This window comes from Nilaparvata lugens, chromosome 12 (genome assembly GCF_014356525.2).
Source record: "Nilaparvata lugens isolate BPH chromosome 12, ASM1435652v1, whole genome shotgun sequence".
Classification (NCBI taxonomy): domain Eukaryota; kingdom Metazoa; phylum Arthropoda; class Insecta; order Hemiptera; family Delphacidae; genus Nilaparvata; species Nilaparvata lugens.
The window spans coordinates 16,299,799-16,315,612 of NC_052515.1; the positions used below are offsets into that span (position 1 = coordinate 16,299,799).

Genomic DNA, 15,814 nt, shown 5'->3' on the forward strand with positions numbered 1-15,814 from the left:
CATTGACGGCTCAAATAATATATTCAGGCGGTGGGACCTTCCCGCAAGGGACTCCCCACCAACAAAAGCCATACGAATTTACTTTTTTTTAATTGTTTTGCAGCGTTCCGATCCGATCAAGTCCAATTTTGTGTTGGGTGGTGGTTGAACAGGTGAGGGTTTCCACATCCAAGTTCGTTATATCTCCCACTGTCATACAGTTGTCAGCCTGTATGATCGGAGTGGGATCGGATCACTGCATGACAGGTGTGGTCCCGGCTTTACTCATCAGGTAACTTGTCCGGCTTTGTCCAATTTTCGAAAAACAAGAACAAACATAATATTGTCATTGCCATTCTATATTTTATTTAGCAGTCTCGAAATAAAATTGATGAGCTCTGAGCGAGATTAATCAGCTTTTGAAGAAATGAATTTATGTAGAATTGTCAACTCTATCCTCAACAAAGTCTATAGAAAGAGGTCAGCAATTTCGATTTTATGGAGCAGCCGAATTGAGTATCTAATCGGTCAGCACATTTAAGGCTGTGCAACAGGCTAGAAAAAACTTACTGGTGATATTTTTCCAACTTTTTTGATGTGTATACTATCAAGCTATCAAGATAAAAATGTTATCACAGGAACAAATATTATTTTTCTACAACTGCGTGTAAAAATAGTTATTTGTATATCTAGAGTGAAAAGTACGACTTTTTCTCCCTGTGGGAAAAAGTTTGAAGCCTGAGGCGAAGCCGAGGGCAACAATTTTCCTGAGGGAGAAAAAGTATTTTTCGCTCGTGATGTACACAACATTTTTCCTCCATCTACTATTTTTTATAGAAACTGCAAATTAAATCATTCTAATAACTTACGTATTGGTGACAATGTTTCCTAACAGCATAACCTAAAATCTAAAACCTAAAAACCGGTCATCTGATAGGCACTGCCGATTGCGCTATCTATCGGCCAAAGTTGTAACAATTATATCAGCTGGGCAGGCTACCAAAAATGGCTGACTCCAGATCACACGGTTCAGATTTGAATTGCAGAATGCAGATCAAAAATATTTGTTGGCTGGTATTTTGAATAGAATATAAAATATTTTAAAAATTGTATAAATTTTTATCGTCTACTAATATTAAGAATATAATATCATACAGACATATATTTCATGAGTTGATCAAATTTCTGGTTGTGGTATTGAATTCAGTTGACTCAATGACAGACACCTCTATTACGCTTTCTCATCTGAGCTTAGATCTTCTAACCTATTACCATGTAAGTTTTTAAAATAGAGATGCTTCCCATCTCTATTCACTTTTACTCCCTAGGGAGTTTTTCTGTTTTTTACTACCGAGAGCGAAAAAGTGACACTTTAGTATTATGTTTCATGGAGTAAAGTAAGTACTTTAGACAGTAGGTGGAGGAAAAAGCTATTTATGTATTAAGAGCGTAATGCGCGACTTTACCGCTCGCGCAAAACAGTTATCACGCGACGCAAAGTGGAGTGTGATAATTTTGCAAGAGCGATAAAGAAGCATTACGCGCGAGTTACATACAACATTTTTTCTACAACTGCCCAAACCTGTTAAATTACTTATATCGGCGGAGTTACAATTTCCGACTTTTTAGGTTAAGATCTGACCTGGCGAGCTGCTTACCATCAGCTGATCAGCGAGCATAAAGAAACTCTCCTGCGCATGCGCGGATGGTTAGCAAGCGAAAAACTAGATTCTCCTCAGAAATAAGCTGTTTACGAGGAGAATTGAGTATGTAAATTCTTTTTTGGATTATTGCTTTTTGAGACAAGATCACTAGTCCAGTCACTATATACATTGGTGCATGCAATTTATATTATATTTCTGATTTTTCAACATGTTATTTGGGTACATAAGAGAAGTCCAGAACCAATTTTTTCATGCAAAATTTCCTTGTGCTAGATACAGAGTGGCCCAAAAACCTCGTATTTTCGGCTCATTTTCCAGTTTTAAACTATTTTTGCCAAATATCGTAATCGGACAGAAAAATCTGCTTCTGTTTTTTTTTAGATTATAACATTCTGAATAAAATGAGATCGTTCGGAACTCTCTATCTCCAATGAGAACTGAGTTATGATTTTTCAAAAATGAGTAAAATTTGAAGAAAAAATCAATTTTGAAGAATTTTTGTTTTTGATCAACAATATCTTCCGTTTGTTACCATTTAGATGTATAACTCAAAATCCCTCTGGGCGTATTTTTGTGCTCTACAATCTGAGATCAGGTAGAGCGCTCCATCTCATATAGATTTCCAGGTACACCTGACAACAATGCTCCTTGTATTGTGAAAAACACGTAATTTTCAGCTTCAACCATCATCACCAACTACATTGTCCTCACATTGATATTTCGCACGAAATATGCTCATGAGATTATGTTCTATGAAAATCACTTGTTAGATGCACTTCGTTTCAGTATTTTCTAGTGGAGAGGCGCGCTTAAGGACACCTCAAGGATCAAAATCTGAAACACTTATAACTTTTGACACAATGCTCAGATTCCATCGTACTACACTCCATTCTTCTTGGCTCGTCAAGGCGGTCCAAAATCATGCATCATAAGTCAAATTTGGTCAAAAAGTGGAAAATTTATTGTTGAGTGTACTTGAGCCCATATTCCAATACACAAACAATTGCCAATTTCTATATCCAAAGCTGCATGTCTTGTGAAATATGTCTGATAAAATTTTCAAATGTAGTGAGGATATGGAAATCGTCCTCCTCTACACACTCCTATAAATAATACTTTCGATTCCAATACAATTCGAGAGTTACAAAAGATTTTAAAAATGGCGATTTCAGTTTTTACATTTTTTTCGTGATTTTACAGTTGATCAAGAATTTCTAAAACGAGTCTGATACATCATAGAACCTCATGATTGATTTCAAATAATTGTAGATAAATTTATCTTCTACGAGCTCAGTTACCTAAAATCCTTCTTGAATCACTTTTCCCTAACATAGAACTGCCAAAACCGTTAATATGAGAAAAATATCTACATTTTCCGAATTTTTTCAACAATCGCATCACACTTTACGAACATATTTTTTCATAAATCATTCACATCAGTTGGAAGAGAAAATTCTATTGTACATTTCAAGATCAAGTAATGATTTTTATAATAAGGGGTTACCGAGAGCTTTGAATATAGAAATTGGCCATTTTTTGTATATTGGAATATGGGCTCAAGTACACTCAACAAAAAATTTTTCATTTTTCGACCGAATTTGACTTGCAATGCATGATTTTGGACCGCCTTGACGAGCCAAGAAGAATGGAGTGTAGTACGATGGAATCTGAGCATTGTGTCAAAAGTTATAAGTGTTTCAGATTTTGATCCTTGAGGTGTCCTTAAGCGCGCCTCTCCACTAGAAAATACTGAAACGAAGTGCATCTAACAAGTGATTTTCATAGAACATAATCTCATGAGCATATTTCATCGTGCGAAATATCAATGTGAGGACAATGTAGTTGGTGATGATGGTTGAAGCTGAAAATTAGGTGTTTTTCACAATACAAGGAGCATTGTTGTCAGGTGTACCTGGAAATCTATATGAGATGGAGCGCTCTACCTGATCTCAGATTGTAGAGCACAAGAATACGCCCAGAGGGATTTTGAGTTATACATCTAAATGGTAACAAACGGAAGATATTGTTGATTAAAACTATAATTCATCAAAATTGATTTTTTTCTTCAAATTATACTCATTTTTGAAAAATCATAACTCAGTACTCATTGGAGATAGAGAGTTCCGAATGATTTCATTTTATTCAGAATTTCATAATCTAAAATAGGCGAGAAAATGAGCCGAAAATACGTGGTTTCTGGGCCACTATGTATCTAGCACAAGGAAATTTTGCATGAAGAAATTGGTTCTGGACTCCTCTTATGTACCCAAATAATATATTAAAAAATCAGAATTACAATATAAATTGCAAGCACACCCCCTTTTTCATGTCTATATTGACTGGACTACACCTTAAGTTAGGTGATTCTGTTCATGCTAAAGTTCTAACCTATTTGTGACGGTTTGTTTTGTTGTGAAAGTTATAATATTACTGGTGATTTACTGAACGTTTAAACGAATGCAAAATACGGGTTTGCAGTAAAAGAGAGAAACGGGTTCTCAGTTCGCTGGACGGTGAGAAGAAGGAGAAAAAACGTGCTACAGTTTTGCCTTGTCAGGTGTTAATTCGTCATCGAGTGCAATTAGAAAATATGGAATCTGTACTTAGCAAGCTGCTTGACTAAAAACTGAGTTCGTTGGCTACAAAATCGAACTTAATAGGCGTGATACTGACAGTGCTTCGAGGAGCTCAACTCAGAAAACAAAAAGATCAAAGATGAACTGTGATCGCTAATGGAAGTTTATTATAAACTGATAAAAAGAGTAAATAATTTAGAGGATCGGTCTAGACGAGATAACATGATTTTCAAGGGACTCAAGTACAGCAAAAATGATGCACGTATCGATGCTGTGATTAAGGATTTTTGTACAAAGGTTTTGAATAAAGGTGTGAATCGAGCATACATCCTAGGTGCTAAGAAGGATGGTGCTACTAATAGCAAACATACCGGTGGATAGGGACTTGGACTGCATCTTAAAAAAGACATATAGGCTGAAAGGTTCAGGATTTGTCGTTCACAGGGACTATAGTATCGAAACTCGCCGTACACGTGCAATACTCTTCGAATGCAAAAAGAACTGTCCCGATCAGTAGAAGGAAGGAATAAAGGTGAATGTCAACGTGGATAGACTTTTCATAGACGGACAAGTGTTCACTTATTCGGACGAGGACGGATTGAAGGCAGGAAAACAAGATGAACTAACTAAAATAAAAGAGATGTTCCATTTGGACTTTGAAAAGTGTTTCAAGAAAATTGTGGATGAAGGGAGAGCGTCAGGAGTGCATCGTGACCGAACTGTCACGGACATTGTATCTAATAAATAGGGAAGTGTTGTCTGCCACGGTTTTGAGAACAGTTTTTCCAACGGAAGTCATAATTATCTAATGAATATTCTAATTGTAAGTTGTTAGGCTATAATGTAGCAGGTTTGGAAGGTAAGGTGATTTTATAACATTTTTCAAGAGCTATGATATTTTTTGTTGTGTGAAACTTTTTTAGAAGAATCGGATAGTGAATTGATTGTGAATGTACTCTCCGAATATGATATGCGTTTTACGCCGGCCTTGAGAGCGAGTATTAGAGGTAGAGCTAGCGGGGGAACGTTGCTGCGGTACAGTATAAGAAAAAATTACAGAGAAAGGCGAGGTTTGCGGTTGTGGGCGATACAAACGTACTATCAGTCAGCTTTGATGGGGTATAATTAAGCATATGTAGTTGCTGTATATTTGAATAGTTCACAGGATAGATGGGATGAGGACTTGTAGAAATTTTGGGATTTGCTGGAGGAATGTGGGCTAGATAAGAATTTCATTCTACTAGGCGATTTTAACTGTAGGGTAGGAAATTGTCAAATAAATTCCTGATGAATCAATAGGACATGGAGTGAGATTTAACAACAGCAGGGAATCGAAGGAAGTTATAGTAGTCAATATAAGTGGTGGAACAGTTTTAGAGCTATGCGAAAGGCATGTTCTGGGCGAAGTGAGTTCTAAGATTCAAGTCAACGGTTTTGCATTTCTCTTCATGTTTATATGTTAATATTTATGTTCCGCATTTAAAGCGAAACGCGGCAATAGTTTTTCATGAAATTTTACTAAAATGAAATGTATTGTGATGTACCCAATGATTGTACAGCCCCTGAATTATGAATTAAGAATTTTTATAGACCATTAAGCGAACAAAACACATTCCATTACTGAGTAAGAATCACAATCTTATCTAAGGCAGATAAATGGCAGTTATCTGACCTATAAAGGCTGCAACTAGTAAATCAGTTATATTATATTTTTCAGAAATCTATTAACAAAAAATCCACATGTATTCATAATGCTTACTATTTTAAATGTTAGTTCAAATATTTGGAGGTTAGAATTGAACCGATACATAACCCTAAATAAACCAAAGCTTACTTGTAAGCTTACAACTAGCCAATTGAGAAGGCAGCTTGCTTAATAATTATTTGCAACAGCTATATGATATTATTTTTCACCTTTTCATATTGCAATTTATATGCCAAATGGGTCCGAATATTTATTCATGAGCTGTCATAAAGCTATATTTATTTTAGAGTTTTAATATAGTTTGATTATGTGTAGCGATTTGGGATTGACATTCAATCACCGCAAAACAATATATTTATTTATTTATTTATTTACAATGCGAATAACACTAATGTAACAACATTGAAAGATAAAATAATAAGGTAGTCCTTGTGCTATTTTTCTTCCAAATTTATAGGTGACACAAAGAAACATATTTATTATTACTATTATTACAAGCATGTTTGTTATTATATTATGTATTTATACTTCTACTTTATTTTATAAAATTATGTCTATGTTCCACAAATTATTGGCTATTTTGGAAGTTCTCAAAATTAGCGCCAGCACAAGTTCTTTTGAATTATTAAGCCTATCTCTTTATTTAACAAATGTATATTGTGGTAGATGTGATTATATTGTTCATTTTATGTTCAAAGGAACCTTATAATAATTTAGAACAACTTATAATAAAGAATTTTTCTTGTTTGAAAGCTTTAACTCAATTATTGGCGCATTTGTGACGTCACGGGATCTGACCAATCCCGAATTAGTATGCAAATCTGGAGAGTATTAATTTCTGAGAAGAAACTCAGGTGGAAATTAGAAGAAGAGGACCCGAGGCCATTTTCAACAAATCACCAGTGGGATACAGACCTGGTTCACATACTTGATTTTTTAAAAAGCTTTAATTCCTGTTTTAATGTAATTTTATCTTTGTTCTTTCTGTTTTTTTTTAAAAGCTGTTCTAAAGTTCCTATAATAATCTGTGATATTGATTTTCACGAAGTCATTTATAGAGTCCCTGAAATTCGAATAGTGAGGTCTGATCGACAATTTTGCCAGGCGTGAAGGATCCAGCTGGCACAAAATATTCTACGGCCAAATAAATTTTTAATACCAAAACGGGAACAAAAGTCTACGTAAGTTTTTCAAACATATAAAAGGGGATCCCCGCCATTCTACGAAAATTATACAGTGCATAAATTCGTCAATTTGGGTAAAAGTCATGACTATAGATTCAAGGGTACCAAATTAGTATAAATGATTCTTATTTTAATAAGTAAAATTTAATATTCACGCTGTACTTAGCTGAAAGGTCTATTTCCTTAGGCGAACCCTCACCCTGAATTCTTTTATTAGTAATTCTATTGAATTTTCAAATTGTAATTTTGTATTAGCCTACTTGGCCTATTTAGTTTTGTATGTCTTATGACACTTTCCAAGGGCTACCTACCTCAATTTAATCAATTTAAAATTCTCACATCTTCATACAGTATCTATTATTTGCAGATTCAATTTTATTATCATTCAATATTCAATCATTATCAGTTTGTAACTACATTTTGGAAAATCTGTTCATCTATCAATTTGATTTTTTGCTATTTGGGTATTTCTTCAACAATATATTTATATTATCTATTCAACTCTCTGAATTTATCTCATTACACCTCCAAGTTAGTTCTTTCTCAACTGACACATATCGATCGTGCAGGACACGACCTGCTTTGCAGTAGTCAGATATTGTTGAGTATTATAAATATTATTAGAACATTATGTCTTCTGGTGGTAGATGGTAGTCGATATTCATATCAAGTAATAAAACACTTTATTGGATATATCCTCCCGAATCAAGTAAGATCGACTGCTGTCAACCTACCACATCGAGGTGTATTGGATCCAGAATTAACAACCAGTTAATGCCACAAGGGGAGGTAATTGATCGCATAGACAGCATCAAAATTAAACTCGGTACTTGAAGCATCTACTATCTTGGTTTGGCACTTTGCAATCTTACAACCTATAGTATTTGTCAGAGACCCGGTTCACACGGATTTGCCATTTTGTTTGTTGTCTTGTGCAGTCTAATATCTCTCCCAACTGTAGAACAGGTATTAGAATCTAAGTATTCTGGTTATAATTTGGAGAGTGAATTCACTCAGAAGCTTAAATCTCTGCTTGATCCTAGCGATGACATTGATTATAATAGGCAGATTCAAACTGAACTGCATTTTATTATTGAACTAGCAGGGCACCCGTGCTTCGCTATGGGAATTAAAAGATAAAATTGTTTTTGTGAAACATTTACAATCTAAATCCTACCAAAATTGTTATAATCGTTTTTGAGATTAGGCCACAACTTGGCATGAAAATTATCAAGCCAAATCATTCAAATAATTAATTGATGGGTTGGAAGTGCTCTGTAGAAGAGTAGTCTAATTGCAGCAAATTTTGTAGGATATGGGGTGGGGCTTAAGAGTCACCCTCGACTTTATTCATTGGCAAATAATATATCCCGTTGACAGTTATCAAATTAGCAGTGATCATGTTATTTTTGCTTCAACAATTGAGATTGAATTCCAAATTAGGTTGATTTGGAATTTGATGACTCTGGTATCTATGGATTTCTTGCTTATTCTGGAATTTTTGGCATAACCTGTCACTTACTTTTCATTTCACTTATCCAAAAATGTAAAAGCAGCCAATCCACTGATTCTTTCCTCCATGTCCATTAATACATAAGGGTCAATTCATAATAGTATGACATTTATTGTGGCTGATTTCACATGTCCTAAACTCTACAATCATAAATATTGAAGTGGGATCATTTTAATGTGAATTTGCATAAATCTGAATAGAGTTTATTCAATCAGTTTGTGTATTGACTACCATTATATGATTTATTTCTTTAATCTTAGCTTGGAACCAAAAGCGTAGAAATGAAGATTTGGATGTAAACTAACATGTAACTCAATTTAATTTCTATCTAAATTGACAACTTTAGAATTTACAAGTGATCTGTCAATATCAATAGGTTTATCTTGTGTCGTAATAACATCATGAAAGGAAATAGGAGCAGCTGATGGAATATTATGTTTTTTTTATTTAGTTTTTAGCTGATTTTGATACATGAAAATAACAGGCCCAGTAGCACAAAAGCATGTTCAATTTCAATCAGGATTAAATTTCATGAGAATTTATCAGAGCAGGGTTTTTTTTAATAGAAGGCTTCTCTGATTGATTCTCGTGGTATTTAGTCCAGATTATGAATTAACAGACAGTGCAATTGTCTCTCTCAAGGCCATGGCTGCATACAAACATAGAGCAACAGAGGAACCAATACAACAGAAGCTGAAGAAATTAGTCGCATTTCTATCACCTCACAATGAACATTACATTCAACTACTATATGTTTAGAGAGATCGATTTTAAATCTATTTTGCTATCATCTGGTCACTTTCTGAACCTATTTTTTCAGATGTCCATGAATACTGCAATGTTTTGAAATAAGGTCGCCAAATTTGGTAACTCAACTACAGCTATTATAATGTTTTTTTATTTGCTCAAACTTTCTTACGTTTTCAACAGACTATGGGAAACTTTTCTCTGATCAGCTGCTACTTGAGGGACCAATAATACTTTCTCTTGGTAGTTCAACGAATTTTCCTAGAGTTGAGATCTCTTCCAAAATAATGTTTTTTGTTGCAAGCACAACATATTCCTGATTTAATCAAAATCGTTAGAGCCATTTTCGAGATCCATCCTACATATTCTTCTTCTGCTTCAATTGTCCGATTGGTTGGCAGCTTTCCATCTTTGTCTGTCCAGAGCCAGCTGTTTCAGTTGGGTATAGCTCTGGACCCCAAGATCCCGGGTTATCTGCTTCAAATATTGTAGCCGGGGTCTTCCACGAGCCCATTGTCCACTGATTGCACCTTCCAGTATTGTAAGCATGAATTCGCTGTGTCTTATAATATGTCCTATCCAAGAATGCCGTCTGTCCCTAGGAGATTTCAATAGAGTTTTTTGTGTCTCTTCAGCCCTTTGAAATACTTCTTCATTTGTTATTCTATCGGTCCATTTTATTTTCAGCATTCGCCTCCAACACCATACTTCAAATGCATTAATTGCCTTTTCTTCCACCTTACCGATAGTCCATGTCTCTGAGCCATATAGTGAAATACTCCAGATACAACTCTCTATAAGTATCTTTCTCAAATCCAAATTCAGACTTTTGGAGGAAAGCACATTCCGTTTATTGATGAAAATGGCCTTGGCTTCTCTTATACGGTGCTTTATGTCTTCTTTGTCTTTTCCATCCTCTGAAATAATGCTACCTAAGTATTTAAATTTTTTTACTTGTTTGAGGGCTTTATTCGCTATCTTTACTATTTCAAAATCAGGATTCTTGGAGCAGATCATCACTTCTGTCTTAACCTTATTTATCTCCATGTAAAATTCATTTTTGAGAATGTCATGCAAGGTATTCAGTGCTCTCTCTAGATTACCTTTATCTTGTGCCACTATTGCAATATCGTCTGCAAAGCGGAGCATTTGCACTCTTAATCCATTTACCTTGATTCCTGAACAATATTCCTTACATTTATTGACAGCCTGTTCTACATAGATATTGAACAAAAGCGGTGACAAACTACAACTCTGCCTTACTCCTCTCTTGATGGCAGCTTCTCTTTGTTTCTCACCCACCTTTATAAATGCTGTTTGAGCAGTATACAGCTCTCTTATGATCCTTCTGTCTCTGTAATCTACTTTGATTGTTTTGAGTGTTTGCATGAGGACATTCCAATTTACCCTATCAAATGCCTTGAGTAAATCTACAAAAGCAATATACACCTTCTTATTTACTTCGAAGCTCTTTTCCACAATGTTCCTTAAACACAATATAGCTTCTCTTGTTCCTCTATTCCTTCTGAAGCCAAATTGGTCATCTGCTAGGTTTGCATCTATTTTACCTTCAATCTTTTTCAAAATAACGCTCGCTAGTATTTTGGATGTATGTGACAGAATACTCAGTGTTCTATATTACTCACATCTTGTTGCATTACTTTTTTTCGGTAACATCACCATCAAGCTTTTCTTAGAATCAAGTGGAACTTTTCCAGTTATATATATCTCATTCAAAAGGGTAAATAGAACGTTTCTCATCTCTTCATTGAGCGCTTGCAGAAGTTCAGCAGGAATATCATCTACTCCATAAGCTTTCTTTGACTTGAGATCATGTAGTGCTTTTTCCATTTCTGGAAAAGCAATCGGTGGTCCCAACTCATCAAAAGGTACATCGTCCTCGTTTTCTATTCCCTCAAAACATTCTGCATCACCATAGAGACTTTCTACATATTGTTTCCATCCATCTGCCACCTCATCATTGTCCATAAGAATTTTCATGTCACTCGATTTAATAATGTTGCTTCTTACTGTCCGCTTGCCAAACATCTTCCTAATTAGATTATAAGATTTTTCCACGTTTCCTCTTTCAAAGTTGTTATCTATTTCATTGCAGCATCGATCAAGCAATCCTACTTTATCTTTTTTAGCATGTCTATTTACAAGATTTCTTAATCTATTATACTCACTCCTATTTTCTTCTCTTTTGTGTTTCCGTCTCAATTCCATCAGAGCTATGGTATCTTCACTAATCCAAGGGCTTCTTGGTTGCACCTTCTCACAGCTTAATGTTTCTTTGGCAGACGTCAAAATTGAATTTTTCAAATGTTCCCACTGATTATGTGTGTCTAGCACTGGCTGGTCTACTTGACTTAAACTTTGTTTGATCGTGCTATTGTATTTATCAGCATTTTCTTGTATCTTCAATTTTTCTACCGCCCATTCTCTTGTAGCTGGATTTTGTCTAAATGTCTTTTTTCCACCTTGTAACTTCAAGTCCATCACTACGGGATTGTGATCACTACAAATGTCAGCACCGGGATAGGTTTTGCATTGTTGTATGTACCGTTTGTGTTTTATCTTAACAATGATGTAATCTATTTGATATCTTGCTATATCTCCTGGCTGAATCCACGTGTAACGACGTCGCATAGGCTGCTTGAAAAGTGTGTTGACAATAACAAAATTTTTCTCCATGCAAAAATCTATTTGATATCTTGCTATATCTCCTGGCTGAATCCACGTGTAACGACGTCGCATAGGCTGCTTGAAAAGTGTGTTGGCAATAACAAAATTTTTCTCCATGCAAAAATCTATAAACCTCTGTCCACGCTCATTCCTATTTCCCAATCCATATTTTCCAATCACTTCCTCATCACTTCCCTCACCCACAACTGTATTCCAATCACCAAGGATAACTAAGGTTTCACTATCTTTTACATGGCTCAATACTTCATCTATTTGCTCATATACTTCCTTTAATTCTTCGTTGCTGTATCCAGATGTTGGCATGTATATTTGCATAATGGCTATATGTTCTCCTTCACGTTCAAACTTGACCAACATTATTCTATCATTGAACAACATTGTAGCTTTTCACACTTCTTCCCCATTTCTCGTCCAATACCATTCCGACTCCTGTTGTACTGGCTTTGTCACCTGAGAAGATAATTCTGTAGTCTTCACTCCATCCTACATAGATACATTTATATCCACAAACACACATATTCAAACAAATTGCTTTTTTAGTATAATTATTGACTTCAATGATTATGATTTTATCCAATGAGGGCTTATTTCACATAATAATAACAGCTGGCATCATGTGCATCATGTTAAAGTTATAGTTCTATTTCAATAATATTGGCATCAAGAAACGTCAAACATGATTGAAATAGAAACAGTAGCAGTCATCGACATTATTTTCTTCATTTGATCTTAAGTAACCAGATTATAGTAAGATTCACATCAATGTGTCAGCATTGTTTGAATGAGGAGCATTGATGCTACCAATGCGGAATACTGACAGTCAACGAACTGTTAACTTATACATATTCTCCAATATTCTTATCGAAAGCCACCTTATCACCTTATATTTTCTTTGGTAGAACAATCAATGTTCGAGAATAATTGATTCATGGGAAAAGCGCCTTACTTCTACACAAGATATTTTCACATTAGAAAAAAGAACAACAGCTATTTGGCCGTTTTAATAAATAACCCCTTTCTTTCGCCCAAGTTAAATTTTTGCCGAATTTCCTCATTCTTTACAAACACATTCCACAACGGACACTTCTTAAGTTTTTAAAATACCCCTTTAAGCAGTTTTTGCGATCTGTCGGATATACAAACAAAATATTGGTCTTCATAGAATAGGATCAATTGATAGAGGCAACTCCCATCATAAGAGTTTGTTTTATGAACATTAAAAACTATCTATACTCTCAGGAATAGCTCTGATTGAAGTAGCAGTGCCCAATCAATTGGTTCTCGATAAATGCATTCTAATTGATTCTTCAACTGGGTGCCAACCTAATGAAATAATCTCAACTCAATGCCAACCTGACAAAATTATCAATTGGTCGCCAGTTATCAACTGTTTTGAATAGGTACTCTCTCTCTAGATTATAGTTCTATAGGAACTGTTTTGTAGAGTGAGAGGACTGTATCTAAATTATTATTGTATTTAATGAAAATACTTGCCAAGCTGGAATTGGAAGAAATATTTACTGTGAGCAAAGCTATGGAAATTCTCAAATTAGTATAGATAATAGACTCACCAGTCGTAATTTTCATATGTGCCAAATTATTGATTATAAGGTATTGGAATCGAAATACAGGATGGAATATAGAAATGAGAAGGATAAATACCTTTGGGACAGGAAATACCTTTCTGATACTCTGACACTGTGGCCTGGCAATGATTACAAGCTGCTTGGCAATATTAATTTCACTGCTCCTTGCTTCTCCCAAATATTCACGACATTCATTAAACACTTCAATCAATTATTGACATATAATGTCCGGCCAGACAAATAACAAATAACAAATAAAGTGAGTCGGTACGGTATGGCTTTGTACACTCTTGACTCAGTCTGCTTTTTTTTCCGACTGACAAGAAAGCCTGGGCTGACAACAGTTTTCAACAATCCACTGCCAGGAGGCAGCACCGCACGGAACAGTGCTATGTCAACGCGCTCAATTCAAGAATGGCCACAACATTCCCCCCCACCTGAAAAGATATTTTTCAGCTAGGGCAAAGACAAAAATGACGATTATATAATACAAAAAAATCCAAACATGCAACCACAACCAAGAACACAAAAAAAAACCAAGATTCACGACTACACCCTCCACTATTGAGTGGGTAGTGGGAAAAGTTTAGTGACTGGTCGTAGACACCCATTCTTCAAACGCACCAGAGCCACTCTCACTTGGCCGTCCGTCCCTGGAAAAACTTGTTCCACGATACCTAGTGGCCACTGCAGTGGAGGGAGGTTCGGCTGATCCACAATTACAACAGTGCCTACTTCAAGTGGAGTAGACGATTTCCACCATTTTCCTCATTCCTGAAGCTCATGAAGATATTCTACTCGCCACCTGCACCAAAAGGATTGCACTAGTTGATTCACCAGCTGAAAGCGAGTAAGACAATTGACAGGAGAATCAACAATATTTTCCATTGGAAAAGCTTTCAATGGGGTAAGTTTGAGAAAATGTGCTGGTGTTAATGCAAGTGGTTCACTGGGATCTTCACTCATAGAGCACAGTGGTCTCGAGTTCAGTACAGCTTCGACCTGAACTAAAACGGTATTCATCTCTTCGTACGTTGACAATTGAGTACCAATCACACGAAATAGATGTGATTTTGTTGCCTTTATGTTCGCTTCCCAGATGCCACCAAAATGGGGCGCTCCTGGCAGAATAAATTTCCAGTTGATTCTATAATCGGACAAATCACCTATAAGACTGGTTTGGAACGTAGAAGAGTTAACAAATTTCGAAAGCTGAACTAATTGCTCGTGGGCGCCAACAAAATTGGTTCCACAATCTGAGCAGATTACTCTACAAGGCCCACGTCGAGACAGAAAACGTTGAAAAGCAGCCAAGAATGCTGGAGTAGACAAATCAGAGACGATCAGAGACGAGTTCGATATGTACTGCTTTTGTAGACATGCATACAAACAGACATATATAGGCCTTCAAAATGACAGGATTACGTCGTTTAGCCATAGTAACTCGTATTGGTCCAGCGTAGTCAACTCCACAAAGCTCGAAAGGTTTCAATTGCGTTACTCCAATAGCCGGTAAATTACTATTTTAGGGGGTGAAATCTTTGGTTTACACCGAAAACATTTATTATGAAGATAAACACATTTACAAACAACAAGACGACCAGACAGAATCCAAAACTTTTGCCTGATTAAGGATAACAGCAGACGGGGCCCAGCGTGACAATTCTTCACATGAAAATTATTCACCAATAACGTGACAAAATTGTCCTTTTTCGGCAAGATGATTGGATGACAATTATCAAAACCAAGATTAGCTGTTGACAATCGACCGCCGACGCGAATTACTTCATTCTCTAGGAATGGAGACAAACGCTGCATACGAACTGAACAACACTTTCCTGTTTTCAATTGAGACAATTCATTAGTAAAATGGATTTTCTGTACTAGTCTACATAGATAAATTTCAGCTACATTCAAATCAGACTCACCCTGTTTAGGTAATACACGAACAATTTTCAAAATCACAATTACTACACGTAACAAACGTTGGTAGCTTGAACAGCATTGAATCAATGAATATATCACATTATCACAAGTTGCATCTGTGTGAAGGGTTGTGAGAACATTAGTTTTAGCTTCCGGTGGATTTTCAATTTCGACAAAGTCCACATTCACTGGCCAACTATTTTCCTCTTTTTCCAACCAAGTACG

The 15,814-nt window shown here is 35.7% G+C and overlaps 1 protein-coding gene across 1 annotated transcript in view; it reads right to left on the reverse strand.

Annotated features, from left to right (window-relative positions):
* LOC111055167 overlaps nt 1–11,417 on the reverse strand; it is a 20,277-nt gene extending 8,860 nt beyond the window's left edge. The window contains exon 1 of the mRNA XM_039439462.1: nt 11,015–11,417. Within this exon, the coding sequence (XP_039295396.1) occupies nt 11,015–11,417 (403 nt within the window). The remainder of the gene's footprint in view (nt 1–11,014) is intronic.
* Nucleotides 11,418–15,814: the final 4,397 nt, after the last annotated feature.